The following is a 16,190-nucleotide window of genomic DNA, read 5'->3' as shown; positions in this document are numbered from 1 at the left end:
TAATACTGAAACTACCTGATGCTGTTTTTTTGTCAGTAAGCTTTGACCACTCTATTCATATGTCCGTTGTACATTGCTTGACAAATACTATAGTTTCATGCTTCTGCATTGATGGCATGCAACATCTTTAAAGATTCAAAAGAGATAGGAAGGCCAAGAAGGTAACAGGTAGGTAATGTAGCAGACAGTCCTGTCTCAAGTTAAAATAGCTAAAAGTAACAAGCAATAAGATTGTATTTTTTTTTTCTTCAGAGTGCAGGTGGAGAGGCCATGAGCGAAAACAAATTTCTGAACACAGACTCCAGCACAGGATCAGTGGAAACAACTGTCAAGCTGTTACCATTTAAAGATCCAAATTTCGTGGTGTGTATACTATGTTAACAATTTGAAATCCAGAGATCTTCCAGTAAAACATACCCATATTAAGAATATAAGTGTTAAGAAAATCAGCTTAATGGCCAAGCAAAAGGTTGAGAATTTTAAAGAAATCCACCTCAAGTCAGTGCCACAGTATATGGTCCACACACGCTATTTTGTAGAATGAAAATGGTGTTGGTCCAGAGGCAGAACTATTATATTAAATTCTGAAACGGAGTCAGAGAACCTACCAGATCATGGTAAATGCAGTATCTCACAAACTACCACAGCTGGAGAGAAGCTGCAAAGCTTCAAAGCAATTGCACTAGAAATCAGCCAGAGAATCATTAGCAACTGGCATTTTGCTCCTGTCTTGGTCCATGAAACTTAACAGCCCTGTGGTGTCCTTAGGGTAATTTAGAGGAATTATAGATTTAGAAGAAAACACTTCATGCTCCCCAGAATCCTGTTCTGCTGTCATCCAGAAGTCATATAAACTCTGACAGCAGATGAAATACAAGCTGCTAAAGCACTCCAAAGTTTATGTTGGGGGAGAAAGTGAAGGAAAACTACAGCTAGTAGTGCTGTCACTGCTGAGTTTTGGAGTGGATGTTTTTGTTGTTTGGTTTGGTTTGGTTTGGTTTTTTGTTTGCTTTCATCTTGCTATGCCAGGGTGAACTCATCGATAACACTCGGCAAATGCTTTTTAGATAAGCAAACTTCTCAGGCTGCTGGTCTTAAGCCAGTACTTAGAAAAGAAAGATTATATCCCACATTTCATTCTATATGATAAAATTTCCATGTGTGAGATACAATATCCCACAGCATAAAACCTGAGTAATTGGGCATCACACAGCTCTCTAAGCACAGGTTTGGCATTGAGTATAGAATTAATCTGACTTGCAAGTTGCTCTGTGTGTGGTTTACAGGTGACTTCTGTCACAAGAAGCATTCAAATGACTGTGCACTTCACTTGCTAAGCCTCCAGTGAATACCAGCTTCTTTAAGAAATGGGGCTTATTTGAAAAGCTCAGTTTTCACCCAGAATCATTCCCTGGAGCTTCTGTATAGGATTTAAATATCCATGAGGCCTGTGCTGATCCTTAAGTTTCTAGAGGGACATCATGGTTTGGAAAGAGGCAGTACTAATGTCTGCATGCTTGAATTAATAATGAATGTACAGAGCCTTTAGCAACTGCTTCAGAAATAATAGGCAGTTACAATAAAAACAGAAAATTGTCCCCTTCAATACAGTAACTAATTATTAAAAATGTATTGGGTTTTAACTAGCTGTTTGTTGGTATGAAGTGCTAGTAACAATTTAGATGACTTTTTGCCTAATTTCCCATAAAAGAAAGAAAAGAACTCAAGTAATGCCTATCTCTATTACCTCATTGCAGAGGATAGGCTTAAAAGCAGAGAAGAGGGAAGACATTACCTCTTCCTAAACTTCCTGAATGAAATCTGCATCCCTTGGCAATTGGGAAAGGAAAGGAGACAGGACAACTATGTAGAGTAATGACTATCTCTGCCTGTCTTAGCTCCAAGTTCCCCTGAACTTGACTAGTGCAGAGGTAGTTTGGTTCACTTGTGCTTGGCAGTCATTGCTTTTTGATTTTAGGTATGTGAGGTGATAGTCAGCCCTGTTTCTAGGAGGCATAAGATCATATAAACAAAATAGTTGCTTTTGAGAAACCAGATTACTGAGAAAAAAAATATTCTGGGGCAAATTCATGTACTGAATTTGAATTATTAATGTGGTAGTACATTTATTTTTAGCTTATATTCCAGCAACCTCTGCTTCACAATGGTCTCTAGATCTGTCACCCTAATTCTGGAGGTGTTACCCTCAGAGCAAACATTTGAATGTATTTTGTATATTGGGTATCCATTGCCAAAACTCATCACATCACCAGTTCATGAGCATATTTTCTGAGTATATCCCATGTCTGAAGATAGTCTTTCTCACTGAATCCTTTCCTCCTATCATCTTCAGCAATTTAACAGGCTAATTTATAAACCAATCAGAGCAAAAGTGTGTTAGAAGAATTTGATGGGTTTTGATGAGACTAATATGGTAGGTAGTAATTATTAACAGAAATAACAATTTCCCAATTTCACAGACCTTTTCTAAAGTGAAGCTGTAGATTTGTGTCCTGAGATCATTTAGAAGTAGTATAGTAGGTTGTGCAACTTCTGTCTCTGAAGGGACATAAATAAATTAACCTGTAGTAATCACATTTGATAGCTGAAACTACCATTATAGTACCTGTGGCAAGCTGCCTATTAGTGTACCTTTCAAAATGCAAAACTGTCTCAGCAGCCAACAACATTTATTACTCTTTTTATATTCTCTCCACTATCATTTGAAAGAAAAATGAAATTTCCAGAAAGTTTCTCATAGTATTCACTATGTTTTGCAAGATCAGTTGTGTTTTCTACAGTCATGTAAAAGAGCTAGAGCTGCAGCTGTAATGTGCCATAAAAAGGAAAGAGAAAATTTAGCATTGTCATCACAATTTTAGACACAATTTAAAAGTAATAGGTTTTAATACTATGGGAAGTATGTACAGAATCCTGTAATCTCAGGCTAAACCTAAGCACATTGATTTTCTATTTCCATGTGAGAAGATTTTCATTTCCTTCAGTTAATCATAAACATGCTTAACTGACAGTCCAAAAAGCTTTGATTTTTCTTGTGGCCTGCTGAAATGAGTGAATCCTAAGTGAGGATAACACATGGTTCGTGACAAGATGAGGCATATAAGAAAGACTATGAAATAGAAATTTCATGCTCTGAAGTAGTGTTCTTTATTATTTTTTTCTCTAAGCACCATATTTTTAATTCTAGCATTCCAGCATTGGTGGAGCAGCAGCTGGCAAGAAGAACAGGACTTGGAAGAACCTAAAACAAATTCTTGCTTCGGAAAGGGCATTGCCATGGCAACTAAATGATCCTAGCTGTAAGCTGCATAGATGCTTTAGATGTATTTATAAATATTAAAATACACACAAATAACTTTCTTTACAACAAAACTAAATAATTTCATCATGATGTAGTATCCTGCTTGAAGGGGATCCAGTAGTACATGTAAGACAAGTGCTAGCACACTCAACAGACCTGGGTGGAAAGTAGAGGAAAGCAAACAATTTGTAGTATTGTGAGAATATTCAAATACATTTTGGGGTAGAATTTATTGAAGAAAATGTATTTATCCAAGCCAGGTCAGAAACTCCTTATTTCAATCAGGTTCTTGTCACACTCTAACTGCTTTATGCTGCCCAAATGTCTTCTGCTTAATTGGCTATTTTTAAAAAATATTTTCAGATGGATTCTGCTAAGCCACATGCCTGCAGTAGCTTAGATGTAAACCCAAGCTTCCCACCTAAACCCTTATCCTAGTTTCTTGGGAGATTTAAATTCTACATCTCCTATTTAGTTCTACACAGTTGAAACTACATTATTAACAGTTGTGATCTCGAGGTATGTTTAAAGAAGCTGTTCGATCATGTAGGAATAAAATTAGGCAAAGGCCCAGTTGGAACTGAAGCTGAACACCTCTGTGAGAGACAACAAAAAGCAATTTGCAAATATATTAACACTAAAAAGAAGGGCAAGAAGAACCTCCACTCCTTATTGGACCTGGAGGGGAACACTGTGACTGAAGAAGAGGAAAAAGCTGAGGTCCTGAACACCTTCTTTGCCTCAATTTTTAACAGCAAGGCAGGAGTTCAGGACCAGTGGCCTCCTGAGCAGGCTGATGGGGTCAGGGAGCAGTGTAGTGCCCCAGAAATCCATGAGGAATTAGTTGGGGACCTGCTGAGCCACTTGGACACTCACAAGTCCATGGGACTGGATGGGATCCATCCTAGGGTGCTGATAGAGCTGGCAGATGAGCTGCCAAGCCGCTCTCCATCATTTTCCTCCAGTCCTGGCTCACTGGAGAGGTCCCAGATGACTGAAAGTGGCCAATGTGGTGCCCATCCACAAGAAATGTCAGATGGAGGAACCCAGTAACGCCAGGCCACTCAGCCTGACCTCAGCGCCAGGGAAAGTGATGGAGGAGATTATCCTGGCAGCAATAACTGCGCACCTGAAGGATGGCCAAGGGCTCAGGTCCAGCCAACATGGATTTAGGAAGGGCAGGTCCTGCCTCCCCAACTTGATCTCCTTCTATGATCAGGTGACCATCTGGTGGACGTGGGGAGGCTGTGGATGTAGTCTACCTGGACTTCAGCAAGGCCTTTGACACCGTCCCCCACAGCAAACTGCTGTCTAAGCTGTCAGCTTGTGGCTTGGACAGCAACACTCTGTGCTGGGTTAGGAACTGGCTGGAGGGCTGAGCCCAGAGAGTGGTGGTGAATGGTGCCACAGCCAGCTGGCAGCCAGGCACCAGTGGCATCCCCCAGGGATCAGTGCTGGGCCCCATCCTCTTTAGCATCTTCATTGATGATCTGGATGAGGGGATTGAGTCAGTCATCAGCAAATTTGCAGATGACACCAAGTTAGGAGCAGATGTTGGTCAGTTAGAGGGGAGAAGGCCTCTGCAGAGGGACCTCGACCGACTGGACAGATGGGCAGAGTCCAACAGGATGGCATTCAACAAGTTCAAGTGCCAGGTGCTGCACTTTGGCCACACCAACCCCATGCAGAGCTACAGGCTGGGGTCAGAGTGGCTGGAGAGCTGCCAAACAGAGAGGGACCTGGGGGTGCTGATTGACAGCTGCCTAAACATGAGCCAGCAGTGTGCCCAGGTGGCCAAGAGGGCCAATGGCATCCTGGCCTGTATTAGGAATAGTGTGGCCAGCAGGAGCAGGGAGGTCATTGTGCCCCTGTACTCTGCATTGGTTAGGCTGCACCTTGAGTCCTGTGTCCAGTTCTGGGCCCCTCAGTTTAAGAAGGACATTGAGACACTTGAAGGTGTCCAGAGAAGGGCAACAAGGCTGGGAGAGGCCTTGAGCACAGCCCTGTGAGGAGAGGCTGAGGGAGCTGGGGTTGTTTAGCCTGGAGAAGAGGAGGCTCAGGGGTGACCTCATTGCCCTCTACAACTACCTGAAAGGTGATTGTAGCCAGGAAGGGGTTGTTCTCTTCTCCCAGGCAACCAGCACCAGAACAAGGGGACACAGTCTCAAGCTGTGCCAGGGGAGGTTTAGGCTCAAGGTGAGGAGAAAGTTCTTCACCGAGAGAGTAATTTGTCACTGGAATGTGCTGCCCAGGGAGGTGGTGGAGTCCCCATCCCTGGAGGTGTTCAAGAGGGGATTGGTGCCATGGTCTAGTCAAGATGTCTGTGGTGACAGGTTGGACTCGATCTTTGAGGTCTCTTCCAACCTTAGTGATACTGTGATTAGTAGTCCTAGCTGGTGTGCATCTGCAGGGGCAGAGTTACAGCAGCAATGCTACTCTCTCTCTATATATAGATATAATCTACTATCTAATCTTCTAGCTAATAATATAGATTTAATCTACTCATAAAGTAAGATCCTGTTGAACATAGCTGCGTGCAGAATGGGATCCTCTGATTTTACTTAAGCAAGTGGAGGCATTTCAGAATCAAGCATATACATATATGTTTTGTCAGACTTGGTTCTTTATCCAAAAATAGCTTGCCATTTTTTAAAGTGATTTAGGTACAGCTGTTACAGAAAAATGCTATTCTAACTGACAATCTGCCGCTGATGCTGTTTCTTTACAATCGTAAATGGACAAGAATTTTTTTTTTAAGAAGGTGGAAAAAGAATAGAATAGAATAGAATAGAATAGAATAGAATAGAATAGACCAGACAGGTTGGAAGAGACCTTCAAGATCATCAAGTCCAACCCATCAACCAATCCAACACCACCTAAACAACTAACCCATGGCACCAAGCACCCCATCAAGTCTCCTGAACACCTCCAGTGATGGTGACTCCACCACCTCCCTGGGCAGCCCATTCCAATGGGCAATCACACGCTCTGTGTAGAACTTCTTCCTGACATCCAGCCTAAACCTCCCCTGGTGCAGCCTGAGATTGTGTCCTCTTGTTCTGGTACCGGCTGCCTGGGAGAAGAGACCAACCTCTGCCTGTCTACAACCTCCCTTCAGGTAGTTGTGTAGAGCAATAAGGTCACCCCTGAGCCTCCTCTTCTCCAGGCTAAGCAACCCCAGCTCCCTCAGTCCCTCCTCATAGGCTTGTGCTCCAGACCCCTCACCAACTTCGTTGCCCTTCTCTGGACTCGTTCCAGCAAGTCAATCTCCTTCCTAAACTGAGGGGCCCAGAACTGGACACAGTACTTGAGGTGTGGCCTAACCAGTTGTAATGGGTTGGGGCAGACCCCCTCCCCACCACGCGCAGAAATAACGACTCAGACAAATGGATTGCAAAAGTAGTGGAGAGTTTAAATAGAGAACAGTGAGTGTGCACAAAAGGAAACATAGTGACAAGAAAGGAACCAAAGTAAACCCAGAAAGACCCCAAACCCCACCTGAGGGTACATCCAAAACCCCCAGGGCTCCTCCTTCCCCCCCCCACTATTAGGCTGGTCTCAGCTGGCCAGATCTGAGACTGCCTATCCCCCAGTGGCCTTGGGCCCAATCAGGCCCATGGCCGGGAGATCTCTCCCCCAGTTACCAAGTCTCGGAGAGGGAAGGAAAGAGGAAGTGCCAGACCATTTCACATACACATCCCAGTATACTCTGTTGTCCCTGGCTTCCACCTGGCTGGAGGTAGGGCACCTCTAATGCTGGCAGCGATGTCCACACTTGTCACAGGGTCCTGTGTTGCTAGGGTAAGAGTCTCTTGACTCCGGGAAACTGGGGCAGCCCTTCTCCTGGATGAGTTATCCCCGTGGTGCCCACCTTGCAGTTCCCGCACTCTGTTCCAGAGGGCAGAGGTGGGTTGGCCATGCCAGGTGTCCATGTCCTCTCCATGGTCACAGAGGAACCTCCACAGAGACACCCTTGACATCCCCCAACTGGCTTGGGGTGATCTTCTGGGGGAAGGTCGTCTGTTCCTGATTGCTGAAACCTGGACCCATTCTGAAGGAGAAGGGGCAAAGGAGGCATCGCTCCCCTTTTTCAGTTCAGACATGGAGGTCTTGATCTCTTTGACAATGTCTTTAGCCATAGTTTCTATGGCTGAGATCAGGGGTTTCTGATTTACGCTGTCCTCATATTCCCTTAAATCACTGGCAAACTCACAGAGAGTTTTAGGACTTCCATCCTGTCCAGTCAGGAGTATCCCTCCTAATGTGTGAGCATATTTCTGAGGAGCACCCTGGGTGAGTTGTTTTACGAAGGGCCGTCTCATGGGCACCTCATCTGGGTCTCTGGGGAGCTGGCCATCCCCATAAATTATTTCCATCACAGCCATCTGCCTCAGATACCGAATGCCCTGTTCCATAGTTGTCCATCTAACTGGGGCCCAGGGCAGGTCATCTCTTGAGCGGTACCGGCTCTTGATGGCATTAAGTATCCGGGCCCAGAGAGTGTGTGTTCCATCGAGTTTGGCCAACTCTTTGTCCAGACCAGCATCACTACTGGACCAGCCCCTTGTGCCTGGGGCTCAGGCTGAGATCTGGCACACTCATTACAACCTGACCCCTCCCTCTTTCTGTTTACAGAGTGCTTACAATACCCACAGCAGACACGCCCCCAGTCGTTAAAGAGTGCAAAGGAGTGTATTATCACCCTCCAAACAGCTCTTAATGGGTTAGCTTGTCCCCCACCCAACATGGTCACAGCAAATGTCCCTATAAGGATTACATTTAAGCATATGGAGTATATTGCAATGTAAAGCAATTTTCCATCACAGGCACTTTTATCTACACCATTGGCTTCATAGCCTGCTTCAGGATAATTTCCTATGTTAGAAAAGTTACCACTGACAGTGAAATTCAACGAATTCAAGAGGTACATGCCCAGCTTCATTGGTAAAGTTTTTATCCAGTTGAGCAGCATCTCTATCATTAACCACACCACATGGTAAGTTATTAATTTGTAGATGTGGGTCCAAAAGATCCAGCCAAACACCCATGCAAAGGCTTGGACTATCAGGTTCTTTAAAATTGCCATCTCTACTTCCAGTCCCTTTTTCAGACAAAGTATTGCTCTCCCAATGCAAGATTAATTTCCAAACCCCACGTTGGAGGCGCCAAAAAATTGTAGTGGTTTGAGCCTTAGCTGGGAGTCAAAAGCCCAGATAGGGAAAAGGCTGAGAATCTCTCCCCCACTCCCCCTCCTCCCCCCAAAACAGAGAGGGGGGACAAAAAAGGGTGAGGAGCAAATCCACTAAACAATAATCTGGAGTCGGCCTGGAAGTAGAGAGGTGAAGAACTTTTTCTTTAAACTGTATATATATATATATATATATATATAACAATAACAGGAAAGGTTCACAAGGGGCAAGGAACAAGGATGGATGGGAAGGGGACAAGAAAGAATAATACAAAACCAGTCTTTCTGTGAGGAGGTGTGGAGGCAGCAGGGAGAAGGATCAGGTCCGGCCACGTGGCTGAGGAGCAGGAGGGCAGATGCAGCAGCTCTCATCCAGCAGAGGCAGGAGCCAAAAGGAGAGCCAACAGCTATGACGTCCTGCTTTTTATACCCTAGCTGGGCAGGGAGGGGGGAGTGGAACAGACTGAAGCTTCCTAGGGGAAAACGCCCCACAGGGAGGGTAAAGTACCCGCAAACCTCCACCCAGCTTTGTTTTCAGAAAAGGGCGTTAACCCACCACACCAGTGCAGTGTACAGGGGCAGAATGACCTCCCTGCTCCTGCTGGCCACACTGTTCTTGATGCAGGCCAGGATGCCATTGGCCCTCTTGGCAGAAATTCAGTTGCATATTTAAAACCAGCTGTCTGTGGAATTAGAGTCTTTTTAGTTATGAGATGGTGAACTAGAAATCTGATATGGATGGAACATTTGAATTGATCATAGCATCTGAATGAGGTGCAAAGGAGATCAGGAAGGACGAAAGAAGCAAGTCAGTTGCAAGATATTTTTGTAAAGATCCAAAATTGAGGATTTAACTACCTAAACATACCAACTCTTATCTTAAAAATGTTGATGAATGGAAGCTGCTATTTAAAGGACACCAAAGAACAGCAATTGCCATCATTTAATTAAAGCATTCAGACAATTTTACGGATCATTGACTGGGCTTAAAGAGGCACCTGTGTAAAGATTTAACTGATTTAAAAGATTACTTTGCTTCTCTGGATTATAGTGTTTCAGAGCTGCAATCTTGAGCAGTGTTTCATGGTCTTAACATACTGCATGTGTATGATAATGGCAAATAACTGCAAGGGAATTCATTAAGATTTGGAATAAATCAGCATATTTCAAATAGCTGTCACATTCTTCCTTTTGGGGAGGGAAGTTCTGCTTATTGAAGTCCTTGTATTAGAGAGAGGAGCAGAATCAGGATGTTGGTTACAGGGCTAACAGGTTAAATGTCTTCAGAGATAATTTTGCTTCTTAGCTCTTTACCTTAGCACTGGTAGTTAATACAAAAAGTAAAGGCAGCATTTAAAAAATATTAGCTATTTACATTTGGGGTTGACATTTTAAAATGTATATAGCACACTGAATTTATCTTTTCCTTTTTTTTTTTCTCTCTAGATTTTAATATTGATGCTCCTCCGTCCTTTAAGCCTGCCAAGAAATACTCAGATATTTCAGGACTTCCAGTAAGTACTTTTTTAACCAATAAATATTTTAGTTTTCTCTTCAAAACTTTCCTCTCACTTTTCACAATGAAATAAAGCTGGTGCATGTTTCTGTAAAAGATGTGCTTACTGTGGTTCCTGTTCAGCCTTGAACTTAACAGTTGTCCAGTGATTTAGTGCCAAACCCCTGCAGAGTCTGCACTGGTCCCCATCATTTCTGATTTGTTAGATTGCTTACACCAAAAGCTGGTAGCACTGCTAACTGCTAACTGCTAACTTTACCAAGGTTTAACCACAGAGGCTAAAAGTTTCCATGATGAGTGTGTTTCATTGTATCGCTAGAGAAAGTTCAGCAATTTCCAAGCATGTGATTAGGCAAAGTTATATTGATTGTCCCAGGTTAAAAAGCCCCCAGCTTGTTATCATTGCTCCCAAACTTTTCTTCAAACAAGTCAACCTGAGTCAGACACTTGGCTGGGGCTTGGGAGTTTGACAGATGCATCGCCAATGTGTCACAGATGGGCTGTTTTCTACATAATTTTGTTCAAGAAAAAATAAGTTAGATATGGTTTGCACATGCCACAAAATGTCTCTTCAGGTACGTTTTGGCGCCTGAATTCCCTAGAGATTCTGTTGGCACAAAACAGAAGTAAAGCACTTGAGTTCTGCCTACAAAAAATTTGTATATGCTGCTGACACAGTTCCTATGTGACATGAATATTTTCACTTAGAACAAAATAGTTGTTAGTAACAGTGTATCTTTCCACTTTTCACCTGCAGCCCCCAGTGATTTGATTCATGTTTTAATTATTGATGAATTAGTGGTAAAGTGTGTTTTCAGATTGAAGTCATGGCATAAATGTGCTTTTACCATACGTTAGTATGTGCAAACATCACAGCCCAATATGACGCATCAGAATAGTGAAGAAGTGCCATAGTATTTTTAGCCTACATTGATATACAATACAAACTGCAGATATTGTTTGACTAGTTTATTACACAGTCGTGAACATTTAAAAAGCAGTCTACTTGGCTGGGTTTTTCTTACATGGGAGCATTTGCTGGGAAATGAACTGGTGGCTTGACTGTTAGCTGACTACATTTAGTTAATCTTGTAGTATTTCATTGTAATAAACCAAGCTACAAATAACAATTTTCTGCTAAGTCTTATCAGTCCAGGCAGTCAGTTGGATTGTTACCATGGTCAACAGATCCTTTACAATATAAAAACGGTAGATGGTCCTGCACTTCAGCTGTTTGTATGGAGGTAGTGATCCAGCTCTTCTTGGCCTTTTTTTTTTTTTTTTTATGTTATTAGTAACATGTTAAGGGATCTCAGCTGCCTCTGTTAAAGAAATGTGCAAATGACACAGACCCTTGGCTGGCACTTGGTAATACAATGATGAACAGTTGGTGGATGTCCTGGAGGCTGAAGGTGGAGAGGCAATACACTTAGACCTGCCTTCTTCCGGCCTAGCATCCTGTGCTGCCCCCAGGCTCATCTGAGTGCAAGGTTTCTGTGACAATACTGAAGGGGAGAGGATGGCAGGAAATTGACACTGCTCCCAGGCACTCAGGGTCCAAATGTAGCAGAAAAAAAAAAAAAAAGAATAAAATAAAATAAAATAAAATAAAAGAGAAAAGAGAAGAAAAGAGAAAAAAAAAAGAGAACAGAAGAAAAGAAAAGAAAAGAGAAAGAGAAAAGAAGGGAAGAAAAGAAAAGAAGGGAAAAGAAAAAAAGAGAAAAGAAGAGAAAAGAAAAGTGAAGAAAAGAGAAAAGAAAAGAGAAGAAAAGAGAAGAAAAAGAAAAGAAGAAGAGGAAAGAAAAGAAAAAAGAAAATAAAAGAAAATAAAAAAGAGAAGAAAAGAGAAAAGAGAAGAAAAGAGAACAGAAAAGAGAAGAAAAGAGAACAGAAAAGAGAAGAAGAGAAAAGAGAAAAGGGAAAAGAAAAAAAAAGAGAAAAGAGAAGAAAAGAAGAGAAAAGAAGAGAAAAGAGAAGAAGATAACAGAGAGAAGAAAAGAGAAGAAAAGAGAAGAGAAAAGAAAAAAGAAGAGAAAAGAGAAGAAAGAAGAGAAAAGAAAAAGAAAAAAAAGAAAAGAGAGAAGAAGATAAAAGAAAAGAGAAAGGAAAAGAGAAGAAAAGAAAAAAGAGAAGAGAAAAAAGAAAAGAGAAAAGTGAAGAAGAGAAGAGAAAAGAGAAGAAAAGAGAAGAAAAGAGAGAAGAGAAAAGAGAAGAAAGAGAAAGAAGAAAAGAGAAAAAGAAGAGAAAAGAAAAAAGAAAAGAGAAGAAAAGAGAAGAGAAAAGAAAGACGAAAAGAAAAGAAGAAAAGAGAAGAAAAAAGAAGAGAAAAGAGAAGAAAAGATAAAAGAAGAAAAGAAAAGGAGAAGAGACAAGAGAAGAAAATAAGAGAAAATAAAAGAAAAGAGAAGAGAAAAGAAAAGAGAAAAGAGAAGAAAAGAAAAAAGAAAAGAGAAGAAAAGAGAAAAGAATAGAAAAGAGGAGAAATGAAAAGAGAAGAGAAATGAAAAGAGAAGAGAAAAGAAAAGAGAAGAAAAGATAAAAGAGAAGAAGAGAAAAGAAAAGACAAGAGAAAAAAAGAGAAAAGAAGAAAAAAAGAAAAAAGAGAAAAGAAAAGAAAAAAAAAAAAGAAAAGGAAAAGAAAAGAGGAAAAAGAAAAGAAAACAAAAGAAAAGAAAAACCAGGTTGGAAGAGATCTTCAAGATCATTAACCAACTATTAACCAACACCACATAATCAACTGAACCATGCAACCAAGCACCCTATCAAGTCTCCTCTTGAACACCTCCAATGATGGTGACTCATGGTGCCCATGGTGCACACTCTCTCTGTGTAAAACTTCTTCCTAAAGTCCAGCCTAAACCTCCCCTGGTACAGCTTGAAACTGTATCCTCTTGTTCTGGTGCTGGTTGCCTGGGAGAAGAGACCAACCTCCACCTGGCTACAACCTCCGTTCAGGTAGTTGTAGAGAGCAATAAGGTCTCCCCTGAGCCTCCTCTTCTCCAGGCTAAGCAACTCCAGCTCCCTCAGCCTCTCCTCATAGGGCTGTGTTCCAAGCCCCTCACCAACTTTGTTGCCCTTCTCTGGACACCTTCCAGCAAGTCAACATCCCTCCTAAACTGAGGGCCCCAGAACTGGACACAGTACTTGAGGTGTGGCCTAACCAGTGCAGTGTACAGGGGCAGAATGACCTCCCTGCTCCTGCTGGCCACACTGTTCCTGATACAGGCCAGGAGGCCAGGATGCCATTGGCCCTCTTAGCTGTCTGGGCACACTGCAGGCTCATGTTCAGCCTACCATCAACCAGTACCCCCAGGTCCCTTTCTGCCTGGCCGCTCGCCAGCCACTCTGACCCCAGCCCGTAGCACTGCGAGGGGTTGCTGTGGCCAATATGCAGAACCCAGCACTTGGATGTGTTCAGTCTCATGCCCTTGGACTCTGCCCATCTGTCCAGCCTGTCAAGGTCCCTCTGCAAAGCCCCTTTACCTTCCAGCAGATCAACTCCTGCCCCCAGCTTGGTGTCATCTGCAAATCTACTGATAATGGACTCAATGCCCTCATCCAGATCATCAATAAAGATATTGAACAGGATGGGGCCCAGCACTGATCCTTGGGGCACACCACTGGTGCCTGGCCGCCAGCTGGATGTGGCACCATTCACCACCACTCTCTGGACTCAGCCCTCCAGCCAGTTCCTAACCCAACACAGTGTGCTCCTGTCCAAGCCATGGGCTGACAGCTTGGTCAGGAGTTTGCTGTGGGAGACGGTGTCAAAGGCCTTGCTGAGGTCCAGGTAGACTACATCCACAGCCTGCCCCACATCCACCAGGCAGTCACCTGATCACAGAAGGAGATCAGGTTGGTCAGGCAGGACCTGCCCTTCCTAAATCCATGCTAGCTGGGCCTGATCCCTTGGCCATCCTCTAAGTGCTGTGTGATTGCACTCAAGATGACCTGTTCCATAATCTTGCCTGGCGCTGAGGTCAGGCTGACAGGCCTGTAATTCCCTGGCTCATCCAACCAGTCCTTCTTGTGGATGGGCACCACGTTGGCAGCTTCCAGTCATCTGGGACCTCTCCAGTGAGCCAGGACTGCTGAAAAATAATGGAGAGTGGCTTGGCCAGCTCATCTGCCAGCTCTCTCAGCACCCTAGGATGGATCCCATCTGGTCCCATGGACTTGTGGGGATCCAAGCAGCTGAGGAGATCTCTGACTACCTCCTCCTGGATCACAGGGGAACTATACTGCTCCCTGGCTCCATCTGCCAGCTCTGGAGGCCAGCTGTCTGGAAGACATTATGTCCTGCTATTAAAATTTGAGGCAAAGAAGGTGTTAAGTACCTCTGCCTTTTCCTCATCTTTTGTTACTACGTTCCCCTCCATGTCCACCAGGGAGTGCCCTCCTCTTGCTATTAATATAGAAGGATTTTTGGAAGATACGCGTTGCCCAGTGTTAGCTGTCCAGGCTGCTATCCTGAAAGCAGGCATCTGTAGCAAAGCATGACACAGTTGAAATTTATTAGCAGTTCAGTCACAGAACCATAAGCCAGAACTCTCTTGCTTTAACAACCACTTTAAATAAAAAGCTAAGTTATACACAGGAAGAGAAAATCAGAGGTATCAGAACACCCATAATTCAGCCTCTTTGTGGGTAATGTATTGGCAGCAGCCCAGCGCTTTGGACACTCACCTTGAGAGAGACTGCACAAGGCACAGAGTTGCTAGGGTCAGTTTAGAGAGTTGAGGAATTTCTTATGCACTGTGTTTTATATGAAACTGTTTTAGCCCTCTCTTAAGTTTAGTGTGTTTCTACTGTGATTTTAAAGGGATCTATTAACGTCTCCACATTTCTGACACAAGGAGAAATTAAAAAAAGTATAAACTTATAAACTGGTAGAAGAGCAGTGTTGCTACTGGGAAAAGAAACTCACTATTTTCTGGTGTTGCAATTAGAGACTTTTTTAGCATTCTGTTTCAATGTTTTATTTGAATAACATCTCTGCCATTGTTTCTTTTTTAGGCAAATTACACAGATCCCCAGAGCAAGCTCAGATTTAGTACTATAGAAGAATTTGCATATATTCGGATGCTCCCTTCAGATGTGGTGACAGGATACCTAGCTCTAAGGAAGGCAACAAGTATTGTTTCCTGAAAAGACCAAATGTTGTATATTGCTTGTGAAGAGCGCTAATTTTGAGAGTTGTGATGGAAACTGACTGCAGGACTGAGGTTCATTAAAACTATGTATGGACTTTTTACATCTGGAAGGAGTTGATGATACATGGATTTAAAGAACATCTGAATTTCATTTTGATAATCTGTTAGTTTGCCAGATTGTAAGCAATTTGTTTTGGTGAACAGAATGGCTCAGGCCTTAAGGATATGCATCTGCACCATAATGCCCAAGTTAGATTCATTTTTGTAGAGGGAGGATTTCATCTACACCCTGTATATTTTATGTACTGCTCTGGCTCAGAATAAACAGTCATTTGAATTAAGGAAAAGGTACCAAGATATCCCAAATCCTAAACGTGCCTTGCTAGATGAGCTGTCCACTTGCTTAAAAGGAGGTTTATCCCCATGTGTAAAATGAAACTGAAATACCCAGTAAGTGCTCCTGTTGTGATGACTGTTTACAGTACTGAGATCTGTGGAAATTAACAGCTTCACACAAATATTTGCATTGAAGAAATATCAGCATAAATAAAGTTAGATTCAAACTTGTTTTTTGGATAGCAGCATCGAATCAAATCCCTTAAATGTGACAATTCGTAGCTGAGTGCTTCCATTTCACCATTTGACTATTCTTCTACCTTTCCCAGTTATTACAATATTAATACTAATTAGTACTAAAAGGTACTAATTTCTTAGACTTTTTCAAAACAATGCTAAAAAAACCACAAATTCCACTTCATCAAAGCAAGACCTCCTACGTTTGTACACTGAACTTTGCACCATGAGGTACCAAAAGAATAACTGATAATAATTGAATGTTATCACTGTTTTTAGAAGAGGGAGACTGAAGGAGAGTTTGGACTCTGTCTGGAGGGGTGCTGACAAATACATGCCAACATGAGATTTCCTGAAGTAAGTCTAGCTTAAAGGGAGCAGAGGGGTTTCTGCCCATTCTTACTTTTTGTCCTCTTTCTTATGTAAAGCTGCTATTTG

The 16,190-nt window shown here is 42.6% G+C and overlaps 1 protein-coding gene across 1 annotated transcript in view; it reads left to right on the top strand.

Annotated features, from left to right (window-relative positions):
- The window catches only part of LOC128897421 (INO80 complex subunit C-like), a 38,845-nt gene extending 23,124 nt beyond the window's left edge, over nucleotides 1-15,721 (top strand). The window contains exons 2-5 of the mRNA XM_054164062.1: nucleotides 253-363; nucleotides 3,209-3,320; nucleotides 9,957-10,024; nucleotides 15,043-15,721. Coding sequence (XP_054020037.1) covers nucleotides 253-363; nucleotides 3,209-3,320; nucleotides 9,957-10,024; nucleotides 15,043-15,174 — 423 coding nt within the window. The 3' untranslated portion in view covers nucleotides 15,175-15,721. The remainder of the gene's footprint in view (nucleotides 1-252; nucleotides 364-3,208; nucleotides 3,321-9,956; nucleotides 10,025-15,042) is intronic.
- Nucleotides 15,722-16,190: the final 469 nt, after the last annotated feature.

The sequence above is a fragment of the Dryobates pubescens genome, chromosome 9 (assembly GCF_014839835.1).
Source record: "Dryobates pubescens isolate bDryPub1 chromosome 9, bDryPub1.pri, whole genome shotgun sequence".
NCBI classification, from domain to species: domain Eukaryota; kingdom Metazoa; phylum Chordata; class Aves; order Piciformes; family Picidae; genus Dryobates; species Dryobates pubescens.
The sequence above is the reverse complement of the archived record's forward strand: the minus strand, read 5'-3'. Positions and strand labels throughout refer to the sequence as shown.